Here is a 14,697-nt window from a genome sequence, read left to right on the forward strand (position 1 = left end):
AGACCTTGAATTGACTGAAATTGGTTACTGTAACCCACTAGAATGAATTGGGGCCCAAAACAGACATTAAGTTCAATAACTTAAAAAACACTGCATTTTTGTACACCTGAGTTTTGGCATGGAATTAATGTTTCACATTTACTTATGATACATACAAAATTGATATGGAGCAATAAAATCATTTTAGCCTTTTAAGTACTCAAAGCAAAAAGAAAAAACTGACAGTTACAATACCAGTTTGTCACATAAGACAAAATTTTACTAAAATGTAAGATGAACGATCTTTATTAAAGCCTTGGTCAGAGTTGAAAATAAACAAGGCTTTTAACACTGCTAAAGAAATTCCAACCATCTCCTCAGTTTGGCTTTTTCTTCCATAGAGTCAAAAAAATGAAGCCCTAGAATTTAGGATGTGGAGGTGTTCCTGCAAAGCCATAGAATTTGGTGGTTCTCTTGGGATCTAACCTGTTTCAAGGATCTTGAGAGGGGTGGTTATTGTGAATTGTCCAGGTGATCTCAATGTAGTCACAAAGGACTGAAAAGAGGGAGGCAAGAGGATCTGAGTCAGAGAAGGATGAGTGTGGAAGCACAGGCTGGAGACTAAGTGGAGATGCAAAGTGGAGTGAAGAGGGAGGAAGGGAGAAAGATGAAGATGCTATGCTGCTGCCTTTGAATCTGGAGTGGAGTGCCAAGAGACAAGGAATGTGGGTGGTCTCCAGAAGCTGCAAAAGACAACAAAACCTATCATTCCCACAGGAATGGGGTACCTTTTTCAGTCAGGAGCCTTTAGGATATTTATAACACCAATTGTGGGCTACACAAAATTAGCAACTTGAAAAGTAGCCTGCTGTAGTTATACTGAAGTTCAAGTCCTGCAGGAGGTTGCCTTCACATGACCAGAGCAAATGATTTCGGGAGCCTCATATACCCTGTGGCCTGGGTGTTCTTCATCCCTGCCCTAGAGCCCCTAAAAGATATGCAGCCTTGCCAACACTTTGACTTTAGTTCCTGGATTTCAGATTAGTCAAAAAGTGGAGAAAATAACAAAAACTGCTAGGATGAATTATAAATAACAATAATTTCTAAAGATTCAAAGAACAAAGCAGCATTCTCAAGCAAGATTTTGTTTGCTTGCTTGTTTGTTTTAGGATAGAGTGACAGAGACAGGAAGAGAGAGAAAGATATCTTCCATCCACTGGTTCATTCCCTCAAATACTTACAACATTCAAGGATAGGCCAGGCAGAAGCCAGGAACCAGGAACCTCACCTGGGTCTCTCACAAGGGCAGCAAGAACCCTGGCCCCTTGGGAAAGCAGTAGAAGATGGCCTAAGTGTTTAGACTCCTGCACTCGTGTAGAAGACCCCAAAGAAGCTCCTGGCTTCTGGCTTCGGACTGGCCAAACTCTGGACACTGTGGCCACTGGGCAAGTGATCCAGTGGATGGAAGACCTTTCTCTCTGTCTCTCCCTCTCAGTACATAACTCTACCTCTCAAATAAATAAAATCTTAAAAAAAAAACGAAAAAGAAAAATACCTATGGGACATATGATTTACAAATAATCTTATCATAAATAATTGAAAAGTTACGTTGATTACTCACTAAAAATTAACAAATGATTTTTTAAAAGGTATATGTCAGGAAAAAAATTTATCCTTTACCTCTTAATTGAAAAATTCTTTGACACCTTGTTGAAGAACTCTGTTTCTGCATTATGGCTTTCAGCACTCAGTTCAAAATGGATTGGATTTTTGTCAGAAGGTTCAACATTCTGAAATAAAGTAGGTCATACTTGGACTTAAATTAAAAACACCAGAGAACTCTACTTGCATGAGCAGTAGCTCTGAAACACTAAGGGGTGGAGGGACACTTCTAATTTCTGTTACTGTAATCTTCTGTCCATTTCTATGGCTACATAAACAAAAACACTTAATCATCTATATCACATAACTTAACCAGGAACCCACTGAATATAACTATAAACTGAGGATACCATCTAAAGAATAAAATGATACATGTCTCTACCACAGACATCTGGTCTAGTGGTTAGGACACCACTGGGGACTACTACATCCTTCATTGGGAATGCCTAGGTTCAAGTTCCAGCTCCATTCCCTATTCCAGCTTCCTGCTCGTCACACCCTGGGAGGCAGCTGGGTCCCTCTCACTCATATAGGAGGCCAGCATTGATCTGGCTCCCAGCTTTAGACTGACCCAATTCCAGCTGTGGCACATATTCGGGGAGTGAACCAGCAGATGGCAGCTCTTTCTGTCTCTCTATAATGAAAATGAATAAAAATGCATATAAAAATAAATTATAAATTTAAAAAAATAAGCAATAGGTCTCTAAACTAGAAATTATCAGATCTCATTTAGAAATATTACATTTATAATTAAAGCTTAAAAACTTGACTCATGACTTATAAATGAACTTTCAGAAGGCACAACAACAAGGTCTGAATAGATACACGTGGCTATTTAGAAGCATTAAATATTTCATAATAGGGGCCGGTGCTGTGGTGTAGCAGGTAAAGCTACCACCTGCAGTGCCGGCATCCCATGAGTGCCAGTTCAAGTCCCAGCAGCTCCACTTCCCATCCAGCTCTTTGCTATGGCCTGGGAAAGCAGTAGAAGATTGTCCAGTTCCTTGGGCCCCTGCACCCACAAGGGAGACCCAGAAGAGGCCCCTGGCTCCTGGCTTTGGATCAGCCCAGCTCCAGCCATTGCAGCCATTTAGGGAGTGAACGAGCAGATGGAAGACTTCTTTCTCTCTGCCTCTGCCTCTCTGTAACTCTGCCTTTCAAATAAAAAAATATTTTTTTTAATTTCTTTTTTTTAAGGATTTATTTATTTATTTGAAAGTCAGAGTTACACAGAGAGAGGAGAGGCAGAGAGAGAGAGAGAGAGAGAGAGAGGTCTTCCATCTGCTGGTTCACTCCCCACTTGGCCACAACAGCCAGAGCTGTGCCAATCTGAAGCCAGGAGCCAGGAGCTTCTTCTGGGTCTCCCACGTGGGTGCAGGGGCCCAAGGACTTGGGCCATCTTGTACTGCTTTCCCAGGCCATAGCAGAGAGCTGGATCGGAAGTGGAGCAGCTGGGACTAGAACCGGCGCCCATATGGGATGCTGGCGCTTCAGGCCAGGGCTTTAACCCACTACACCACAGCACTGGCCCCTAAAAAAATTTCATAATAAACTAAAGAATGCATTTTGGCCAGCGCCATGGCTTAACAGGCTAATCCTCCGCCTTGTGGCGCCGGCACACCGGGTTCTAGTCCCGGTCGGGGCGCCGGATTCTATCCCGGTTGTCCCTCTTCCAGGCCAGCTCTCTGCTATGGCCCGGGAAGGCAGTGGAGGATGGCCCAAGTCCTTGGGCCCTGCACCCGTATGGGAGACCAGGAGAAGCACCTGGCTCCTGGCTTCGGATCAGCGAGATGTGCTGGCTGCAGCGGCCATTGGAGGGTGAACCAACGGCAAAAAGGAAGACCTTTCTCTCTGTCTCTCTCTCTCTCACTATCCACTCTGCCTGTCAAATAAAAAGAAAAAAAAAAAAGAATGCATTTTGATTGTTGGTATTAGACCTAGGATAAGCAACACTCTTACTGAAAAGTGGTCATTGAACATTTCTATATACTGTTATCTATAATTTCAAGGATCTGCTTTTTCTGTGATCATCACTTAGATGATCTGTATTTACCTAACACGGAAATAATACATTCTGGTGTCACAAATTATATAAATATTGTCTTCTAAGTGTGAAAAACATTTTTGTGTTATGAACATATTTTAAAAATAACACTGTTAAGAAAAAGAAAACTCAGATTACAAAATTAATGCTCAATAATATAAAATGGCACAACATATAAACTATTAATAAATTCTTCAAAAATTTTTTTAAAAATTGCGGGCAAGGTACCCTGTGGGTAACCTTAAATTCTGTATATAATTTGGTTCTGGAGATACGGGTTAAGATTTACTAATGGGGGCCAGCGCTGTGGCACAATGGGTTAAAGCCCTGGTATCACTTTTGGGTGCCAGTTCTCATCCCGGCTGCTCCTCTTCCGATCCAGCTCTCTGCTATGTCCTGGGAAAGCAGTACAAGATGGCCCAAGTCCTTGGGCCCCTGCACCTAAATGGGAGACCAAGAAGAAGCTCCTGGCTCCTGGCTTCAGATCAACGCAGCTCTGGCCATTGCGGCCATCTGGGGAGTGGACCAGCAGTTGGAAGACCTCTCTCTCTGTCTCTACCTCTCTCTGTAACTCTGTCTTTTCAAATAAATAAAATAAATCTTAAAAAAAAGATTTCCTAATAAAATATAACAATAAATGTGAATAAAAGTAATATTTAATAAGATTTTTTTTTTTCTTAAATTGTTGACAGGCAGAGTGGACAGTGAGAGAGAGAGACAGAGAGAAAGGTCTTCCTTTGCCGTTGGTTCACCCTCCAATGGCCGCTGCGGCCAGCGCACTGTGCGGTTCCGAAGGCAGGAGCCAGGTGCTTCTCCTGGTCTCCCATGGGGTGCAGTGCCCAAGCACTTGGGCCATCCTCCACTGCCTTCCCGGGCCATAGCAGAGAGCTGGCCTGGAAGAGGGACAACCGGGACAGAATCCGGCGCCCTGACCGGGACTAGAACCCAGTGTGCTGGCACCGCTAGGCGGAGGATTAGCCTGTTGAGCCACGGCGCCAGCCCAAGATTATTTATAAACAAAGCCAGGGTCAGCATTGTGGCATAGTGGGTAGAGCCACCGCCTGCAGTGCCGGCATCCCATACAGGTGCTAGTTCAGTACCGGGTGCTCCACTTCCAATCCAGCTCTCTGCTGTGGCCTGGGAAAGCAGTAGAGGATGGCCCAAGTCCTTGGGCCCTGCTTGGGAAGACCTGGAGAAAGCTCCTGGTTCCTACTTCAGATCACCGCAGCTCTAGTGGTTGTGGTCATTTGGGGAGCGAACCTGCGAATGGAAGACCCCTCTCTCTCTCTCTCTCTCTCTCTCTCTCTCTCTGCCTCTCCTTTTCTCTCTGTGTAAATCTGACTCTCAAATAAATAAATGTGTTTTTAAAAAAAAAAAAAAAATAAGCAAACCCCGCTAACTTGAATTACTATTTTAAAGGGTAGAAGCCACTGGTTTTAGCCTCCAAACAGTTGTTAATATACCAGGTATGTTAGCTCCAAACAGTTGTTAATATACCAGGTAATCAAATGACTTACTTTGAAAAGATGTAATGTTTCTTTGCTGGTTAGTAACTGAAAACGAAGATCAGAGATCTCATCGTCACAAGGAAGGCATTCATAAAACTCAGGTTCCTTATGTGTCACAGAGTAGAGAACTATGATGAAATTTCCAGATTCTGAAAAAACCCTGGACAGAAAATGCCATTTAATTAAAATGTCCTGAGGTAAACTTCATGGGAGGCACTTAATCTAGTTAACAGATTGACTGAAGAGTCCAATTTTTGAAAGAAAACTGGGAGGCAAATTTATGCATACTTTTTAATGTTAATTTTTAATTTTTAAAATATATTTTATAAAAGAAAAAACAAAAAACATAAAAAGAAGAAAAATAGAAAATATATTGTTATGAAATACAAGGGATCCTTGGGGCCGGCGCCATGACACAGTAGGTTAATCCTCCACCTACGGCGCCGGCATCCCATGGGGGCACCAGTTCTAGTCCCAGCTGCTCCTCTTCCAATCTGACTCTCTGCTGAGGCCTGGGAAAGCAGCAGATGATGGCTCAATTGCTTGGGTCCCTGCACCCACATGGGATATGTTTAGAAGCACCTGGCTCCTAGCTTCGGATTGGCACAGTTGCAGCCATGTGGGGAGTGAACCAAAGGAAGGAAGACCTTTCTCTCTGTCTCTCCCTCTCACTGTCTTTAACTCTACCTCTCAGATAAATAGTTAAAAAAATCTTTAAAAATAAAAAAGATAGAAATACAAGGGATCCTCAAAAAGTTCATGGAAACTGTTTATCAGAAAACTACATATGGATTGCAAAATTTTTTAGACAAAAATACAGTTGTCTTTTTATTTTTTAAAAAATTTAAAAATATTTATTTGTTATTTGAAAGGCAGAGTTATGGGGTGGAGGACAGAGACAGAGATTTTTCCATCTACTGATTCATCCCACAAATGGCCACAACAGATGGAGCTGGGCCAGACAAGAGCCAAGCCAGGAGCTTCTTCTGGGTCTTTCACATGTGTGCTTGTGGCCCAAGCACTTGGGCCATTCTGCTGCTTTCCCAGGAGCATTACCAGGGAGCTGGATTGGAAGTGGAGCAGCCAGGAATAGAACTGGCCCCATATGGGATGCCAGTGTTTAAGGTAGAAGTTTAATCTGCTACATCACAGCACTGGGCCCCTGAATTTGTCTTTTGAGATGATTCTGCCATGAACTTTTGGAAGTTCACTTATACATACTCCTTATAAAAACCTCAAACAAAACTGAAATGTATAAAATGGAGAATGAAAATCACCCCACTCTACTCTATAGTTTAGGGAATACTTACAGAATTTTTCAAGCACCCACCAATGTTCTATATAATTCAACAAAAATGGAGATACAATTTGCAACAGCTTTTATAAAATTATAAAAATTTTTTATAAGAAAAAATTATTTCCCCAATGCAGAAAGAAAGACAGAAAGGGGGGAGTGGATAGAGACAGATCTTCCATATGATGGTTCACTACCCAAATTGCTGGAAGACCTGGACCTAAGGCAAGCTGAAGCCAGGAGCCTGGAACTCTTTCCTGGTCTCCTATGTGGGTGGCAGAGCCCAAGCACATGGGCCATGTTTCACTGCTTTCTCAGGTACTCAAAAACTGGTACTCCAACATGGGATGCCAGCGTCCCAAGTGTCAGTTTAACTTGCCTCACCATAACACCAGCTCCACAACTGTTACTTTTGAATATGACAATCTACCTTATATCTCTTCCTATATCGCTATTCTGTATTATACCTCAGATCCCCTTATTCTTGTTTTGTTTTTTTTTTTTTTTTAAAGATTTTATTTATGTGAGAGGTAGAGTTACAGAGGGTGGAGAAACAGAAAGGCCATCCATCCACTGGCATGCTCCCCTAATGGCCACAATAGCCAGTTGGGCCGGTTCAAAAGCCAAGAGCCAGGAACTTCCTCTGGGTCTCCCACACAGGTGCAGGAGTCCAAGCACTTGGACATTTTCTGCTTTCTCAGGCCATAGCAGAGAGCTGGATAGGAAGTGGAACAGCTGGGACTCGAACTGGGACCCATATGTGATGCCAGAACCACAGGCTTAGGCTTAGCCTACTATGCCACAGCGCCAGCACCCTTATGCTTTTTTAATGACTACCCAATATACACTTTATAGATGTACTATTTCTATTTACCTAGTCTTTTAAAAATAGATATTTAATTTTTACAATATCTCTCTATTATAAAAGATAAAACAAATAATAATTTTACTGTTTGCTAACTGAAAAATATTTATGAATATTTGTAAAACCAACAGTCCTTAAAATGTAAACTAAAGACCAGCACCACGGCTTAATAGGCTAATCCTCCACCTGTGGTGCTGGCACACCAGGTTCTAGTCCCGGTTGGGGCGCCGGGTTCTGTCCCGGTTGCTCCTCTTCCAGTCCAGCTCTCTGCTGTGGCCTGGGAGTGCAGTGGAGGATGGCCCAGGTCCTTGGGCCCTGCACCCGCGTGGGGGACCAGGAGAAGCACCTGGCTCCTGGCTTCAGAACAGTGCAGTGCACCGGCTGCGGCGGCCATTGGGAAGTGAACCAATGGAAAAGGAGGACCTTTCTCTCTGTCTCTCTCTCACTGTCCACTCTGCCTGTCAAAAAAAAAAAAAAAAAAAAAGTAAACTAAAGCAAACTACTTAGAAATATTTTAGGAGTTGCCTCTACTTTGTAAAATATTAAATGAGAAATTACTTGTCTAGAGAGTCAGAATGCCTGTTCTGCTCAATTCTCATCTCTGGGGTCAGATAAAATCACTACTCTAATTTTACTGAGCATTTACTGTCAATATGAACTTAAAGCAATATTAATAACTGATAATAAAGTTTAACACACTAAATCACAGTAAAGAATCAAACAATTTGCTTTACTGCAAACAAAACATTTTTTTGCAAAGTTGAAATACAATGTAAAAAGTATAGGGGCTGGCACCGTGGGGTAGAGGGTAAAGCCGCCGCCTACAGTGCTAGCATCCCATGTGGGCACCTGTTCAAGAACTGGCTGCCCCACTTCCAACCCAGCTCTCTGCTGTGGCCTGGGAAAGTAGTAGAAGATGGCCCAAGTTCTTGGGCTCCTGCACTCCTGGCTTCAGATTGGCCCACCTCCGGCCATTGCAGCCATTTGGGGGAGTGAACCAACGTATGGAAGATCTCTCTCTCTCTCTCTCTCTCTGTAGCTCTGCCTTTCAAATAAATAAATAATTTTTTTTAAAAAAAGTATATAAAACATCTGAAGAAAATCTAAGAGATTTTCTTTTCTTTTTTTTTTTTTTTTTGACAGGCAGAGTGGATAGTGAGAGAGAGAGAGAGACAGAAAGGTCTTCCTTTTTGCCGTTGGTTCACCCTCCAATGGCCGCTGCGGCCGGCGCATCACGCTGATCCGAAGCCAGGAGCCAGGTGCTTCTCCTGGTCTCCCATGCGGGTGCAGGGCCCAAGGACTTGGGCCATCCTCCACTGCCTTCCCGGGCCACAGCAGAGAGCTGGACAGAATCCAGCGCCCCGACTGGGACTAGAACCTAGTGTGCCGGCGCTGCAGGCGGAGGATTAGCCTAGTGAGCTGCGGCGCCAGCCGAGATTTTCTATTTCAGTAAGTACATCTGGAGTGGGCAATCCCTTTCCAAGAAAGATAGAAAAAAGACTGATAAGTATGACTTTTAAAGAAAAGTCTGCTGGGGCTGGCACTGTGGCACAGAGGGTTAAAGCCCTGGCCCATAGCGCCGGCATCCCACAAGGGCGCCGGTTTGAATTCCAGCTGCTCCACTTCCAATCCAGCTCTCTGATATGGCCTGGGAAAGCAGTAGAAGATGACCTAGGTCCTTGGGGCCCTGTACCCATGTGGGAGACCCAGAAGAAGCTCCTGGCTCCTGGTTTCAGATTGGCTCAGCTCTGGCCATTGTGGTCATTTGGGGAGTGAACTAGTGGATGGAAGACCTCTCTCGCGCGCGCGCGTTACTTCTCTCTGTACATCTTTAAAAAAGAAAAAAGTCTGCAAAAAATACTATTAACTAAAGTTAAATGTAAAGACAATGGGGGGGGATCTTTGCTTTCATATACTCATAAACATACTTCTCTGTTTTATATTACACACACACACATATAAGTAGGCTGGGAAGCGAGAGGTGGATGTGCTCTTACAAAGCAAATGACGGGCCTGTCTCGTGACACAGTGGGTTGAGCCACTGCCTGCAATGCTGGTACCCTACGTGAGCACCAGTTTGAGTCCTGGCTGCTCTACTTCTGAACTACCTCCCTGCTTATGGACCTGGGAAAGCAGTGGAGGATGGCCCAAGTACTTGGGCCCCTATTATCCATGTGGGAGACCTAGATGGAGTTTCAGGCTAAATAAATTTAAAAAAAGATGCCCAATCCAAGAGAAAAAGGCCAGAAGACACAAATTATGGTTTTCAAGAGATGAGGTCATAAAACACTGGAAAGGGGTCAGCACTGTGGTGTAGCAGGGTAAAGCTATCAACACAGTTCCCTGCTAATGGCCTGGGTAAAGCAGCAGAAGATGGCCCAAGTACTTAGGCTCCTGCTACCCATGTGGGAGACCTGAATGAAGCTCCTAGTACTGGCTTCAGCCTGACCCAGCCCCAGAGGTTGCAGCCATCCAGGGAGTGAATCAGCGGATAGAAGGTTGATCGATCTCAGTCTCTTTCTCTCTCTGTCTCTCCCTCTCTGTAACTTTCAAATAAAGAAATGAACAAGTCTTTAAAAAAATTGGAAAGGATAATTTTTTATCTATCACATTAGCAAAGATCAGAAGTTTAACAATGGGGGCCAGTGCAGTGGTATAGTAGGCTAAGCCTCTGCCTGAGGTCCTGACTTTTCCTCTTCCAATCCAATTCTCTGCTAAGCAGAGGAAGATGTCCCACGTGCTTGGGCCCCTGCACCCATGTAGGAGACCCAGAAGAAACTCCTGGCTCCTGGCTTTGGACTGGCCCAGCTCTGGCCATTGCGACCATTTGGGGAGTGAACCAGCAGACGAAAGACCTTTCTCTCTGTCTCTCCCTTCCTCTGTAACTCTACTTCTCAATTAAATAAATAAAATCTTATAAAAAACGTTTAACAATGGCCTTCTACTTAGCTCTCTGAACTCATCTCCTGCTACTCTCCCTTTCCCTCACTCTTCACTAGCCACAGCAACCCCCTTGCCATGCCTTGAAGAGACAAGGTAAGTTTTAACCCAGGATCTCTGCATTTGATGTGTCCTTTATCACAACAGCCACAGGACTTACTCCTTCACCTCAAGTATCTGCCTCCCTGACCACCTATTTAAAACTGCAACTCTGTACCTGCCACTGGCTTTATTTTTCTCCACAGAACTCATCACCATTTTTTTGGTTGTTTTTTTGTTTTTTTTTGTTTTGTTTTGTTTTGTTTAATTTATGGTTACAGAAAGAGATCTTCCATCTGCAGGTTCACTCCCCAAATGGCCGCAATGGCCAGGGCTAAGCCAGGCCAAAGCCAGGAGCTTCATCTAGGTCTTCCATGTGCATGCAGGGGCCCAAGTATTGGGCCATCTTCTGCTGCTTTCCCAGGCACATTAGCAGGGAGCTGGATAGCAACTGGAGCTGCATAGAGTTGAACTACAGCCCAAGTGGGATACTGATGTCACAATCAGCAGTCTTCCCACTACTCCACAATGCCGACCCCTATAAGAAACCCTTATAAAGTTAAAATGCTGACCCCTATATAAAACCCCTATAAGGTTTTTCTTAATGTACTTGTTTATTAGTGCTGTGAAAGTTTAAGGTAATATTATATGAATTTTAAATGAGACCAATAAAATACAAATGGAGGAAAAGAGAAAAATAAATACTGCAGGACTATCACTTGCCTTTCTTGAATAGCAGAACTGAACATGTATCGCAAGCAGCAAGCCCATACTTGAGGACTATAGATATGTATAATTCCAGAGAGCCAACTAAAAGAAAAAAATAGAAATTAAAAACCAGTCATTTACAAATGAACATACTTTATGTTCTCAAGTTAATATTAACCAGCAACATGTTAAAAGGCACAAATAACAAATCAACAAGCACCAGAGTATGCTGATACTTAAGAAAGAACAATGAAGTTACTTCAAAGAGTCTATGGGGCATTGTGGCCAGCACGTTAAGCTACTGCCTGCAACACTGGCATCCCTAAAAGCACCAGTTTGAATCCTGGCTGCTCTGCTTCCAATTCAAGCCCCTGCTAATGGGCCTAGGAAAGCAGCAGAAGATGGCCTAGATACTTGGGCCCCTGCCATCCACATAGGAGTCCTGGATGGAGTTTCAGGTTCCTGGCTTAAGCCTGTCCCAGACCTGGCCACTGTAGCCATTTGGGGAGTGAATCAGGAGATGGAAGATCTTTCTCCCTCCCTCTCTCTCTGTTTCCCTGTGTATGACTCTTGCTTTCTCTAACTGTTTCAAATAAATAAAATCTGTTTTTTTTATTTGACAGATAGAGTTCGACAGTGAGAGAGAGAGAGACAGAGAGAAAGGTCTTCCTTCCATTGGTTCACCCCAAGTGGCCGCTATGGTCGGAGCTACACCAATCCGAAGGCAGGAGCCAGGTGCTTCCTCCTGATCTCCCATGTGGGTGCAGGGGCCCAAGCACTTGGGCCATCCTCTACTGCCTTCCCAGGCCGCAGCAGAGAGCTGGAATGGAAGAGCAACTGGGACTAGAACCCGGTGCTCATATGGGACGCCAGCACCACAGGCGGAGGATTAACCAAGTGAGCCACGGTGCCGGCCCCTAAAGTAAATCTTTTAAAAAAGTAAGCCTGGGGCCGGTGCTGTAGAGTAGCAGGTAAAGCCACTGCCTGCAGTGCCAGCATCCCATATGGGTGCCGGTTCAAGTCCTGGCTGCTCCACTTCCAATCCAGCTCTCTGCTATGACTTGGGAAAGCAATAGAAGATGGCCCAAGTCCTTGGGCCCCTGCACCCATGTGGAAGACCTGGAAAAAACTATTGGCTCCTGGTTTCGGATCAGTGCTCCAGCTGTTCCAGCCAATTGGGGAGTGAACCAATGGATCGAAGACCTTTTTCTCTCTGCCTGTGTGTAACTCTTTCAAGTAAATAAATCAATCTTTTAAAAAATTAATAAATAGGCCGGTGCCGTGGCTCAATAGGCTAATCCTCTGCCTAGTGGCGCCAGCACACCGGGTTCTAGTCCCGGTCGGGGTGCTGGATTCTGTCCCGGTTGCCCCTCTTCCAGGCCAGCTCTCTGCTGTGGCCCGGGAGTGCAGTGGAGGATGGCCCAAGTGCTTGGGCCCTGCACCCCATGGGAGAAGCACCTGGCTCCTGCAATCGGATCAGCGCGGTGTGCCGGCCGTGGCAACCATTTGAGGGTGAACCAACGGCAAAGGAAGACCTTTCTCTCTGTCTCTCTCTCTCTCACTGTCCACTCTGCCTGTCAAAATAAATAAATAAATTTTTAAAAAAATTAATAAATAAATAAAAAGATAAAAAGTAAGCCCATGGAAAAGTGGAATTAAAAGTTAAGTTTTGGTGCAAAAAATTTTTTTAAATCTGTGCATATTTTTATATACAATTTTCCATAAACTTTTTGAAGACCTCTTCATATATCCATATAACTATATCTAGAGAGAGACAGAAAGAGTGAGAAGCAGCATGTTTGTATTCTCTTCTACCTGAGATATGGAAGAGAAAATGGTAAACAGTAGTAAAAGAAAGCTGCTAGAATGCATTACCTTAGACAGAATGGGCTACATTAGAGGAGACTGAAGTTTGTAATCAAAAACTACTCTATAGAGTTGTTGAGAGGATTAAATGCCATAACATATTTTGGTACTCTGTGACACAGAAGCCTTTTAACAAATATTCACTTAGACATCAATAACCTATAGCCAATACCAAGACCACAGCAAATAGACTCTAAGTAGATTTCATGGTCCAGAGACCATCTGTACGTTCTCATTAACTTGCACATGCCATTCCCTCACATGAGTTTCCTTTCCCAATAATCCTCCCTTCTACTAGTGAAACAATTAAAGGTCCAGCCTACATGTACCTTTCCTAAGATAGTGCCCCATCATGCCTCTTTCACAAACAGTAATAGTGCTCACTCTATCCTGCTCATTTCATAATAAATCATATTCTTTATTAGTTCTTTGTGTGAATATGATTGCCTCATTTTGAATATAAATTCTTTGAGGAGTTTTAAGCCCCCAAAAAGCACAAAGCATAATACTACGAATATGGTAAGCACTCAATAAATACTGAATGAACTTAAGTTTCTCAATGATTTGTCCTTTAACCACTAACTGAACAGAAGTGGGCTCTGGGTTCTTCAAAGTACCAAAGGATGAGGGTAATGAGAGAAAGCTGAAAAAGGGGGAACTCTAAGACTACAACCTCAACCAGAAAAATTCAACTTTTATCTGATTTATACATAGGAATTCTTCCTAAGACTAGGCAAAATCCTATTTCAGCTGATTTTATTATTAAAAAAGAATGCTTATGAACAACTGGCCTTTGATGATCTGAATATAGTACTACTAATTCACACGCTTGTATATATCTGAATACATAATTAGCTTAAAAATATTTTAAAAGGAGCCAGTGCTGTAGTGTAGCAGGTTAAGCCGCCATCTGCATTCCCAGCATTCCATATTCCCCGGTTGTTTTACTTCCAAATTCCCTGCTAATGTGCCTGGGAAAGCCACAGAAAATGGCCCAAGTACTTGGGCCCCTGCACCCATTTGGGAGATATAGACAGAGCTCTTGGCTCCTGGCTTTGACTGGCCCAGTCCTGGCCAGTGCAGCCATCTGGGGAGTGAACCAGCAGATGGAAGACCGGCCTCTCTCTTTCTCTCTCTGCCTCTCCTTCTGTCTCTGTAATTTCTCCTTTCAAATAAGTAAATAAATAAAGCTGTTAAAAAAAAGTTTTAAGAAATAATCCAACACTTACATTCCTACTAATGGTAGAGAATAAACCTTGGGATCAGATTCCAGCAAAAGTAACAATTTGCGTGTTTCATCCATGGTAAGATACCTAAACAGAAGACATTCATGTGAAAGCAAATTAAAGTATGTACTTCCTGCCTAAAACAGACAATCTGAGTGCTAAAGCATATTTTAAGTCAGGCACATGGTTGATACAAACATCATCACATACACACATGCACACAAGGAAAATAGTTCAAAATGTGTGACTCAGTAAAAACAAAATTCCAGTAAGAGGAAGAGATTAAAGAGATTTAATGTCTTCAAACTTCTACTATATATGACTTTTAAAACTTTACTGGTAACTCACTTAATCAAATATTTAACACAAAGGCAGACAAATTCAGGACTAAATAAATTTCCCTGGAAGAATCTCCTGTTACTGGAAGTGTTCAAACATTCAGCTTGAGTTGACAGGACTGCAAGAGATGTAACTTCTCACTAAAGGAGGTAACTTAAGGGAGGTATAATCAACCACCATGTACTACATTATTCCAACCACTCTAAAAAACTTTGGAACCATCACGA

General features: G+C 43.2%; 1 protein-coding gene across 9 annotated transcripts in view; it reads right to left on the reverse strand.

Annotated features, from left to right (window-relative positions):
• Positions 1-14,697, reverse strand: part of STIL (STIL centriolar assembly protein) — a 70,468-nt gene that overhangs the window by 38,548 nt on the left and 17,223 nt on the right. For all 9 annotated transcript variants that reach the window (XM_062191283.1, XM_062191284.1, XM_062191279.1 and 6 more), the window contains 4 exons: positions 14,135-14,218; positions 11,055-11,141; positions 5,203-5,353; positions 1,660-1,769 (listed from right to left, as the gene is read on the reverse strand). In XM_062191283.1, the coding sequence (XP_062047267.1) occupies positions 1,660-1,769; positions 5,203-5,353; positions 11,055-11,141; positions 14,135-14,218 (432 nt within the window). The remainder of the gene's footprint in view (positions 1-1,659; positions 1,770-5,202; positions 5,354-11,054; positions 11,142-14,134; positions 14,219-14,697) is intronic.

The sequence above is a fragment of the Lepus europaeus genome, chromosome 5 (assembly GCF_033115175.1).
Source record: "Lepus europaeus isolate LE1 chromosome 5, mLepTim1.pri, whole genome shotgun sequence".
In the NCBI taxonomy this organism is placed as follows: Eukaryota; Metazoa; Chordata; class Mammalia; order Lagomorpha; family Leporidae; genus Lepus; species Lepus europaeus.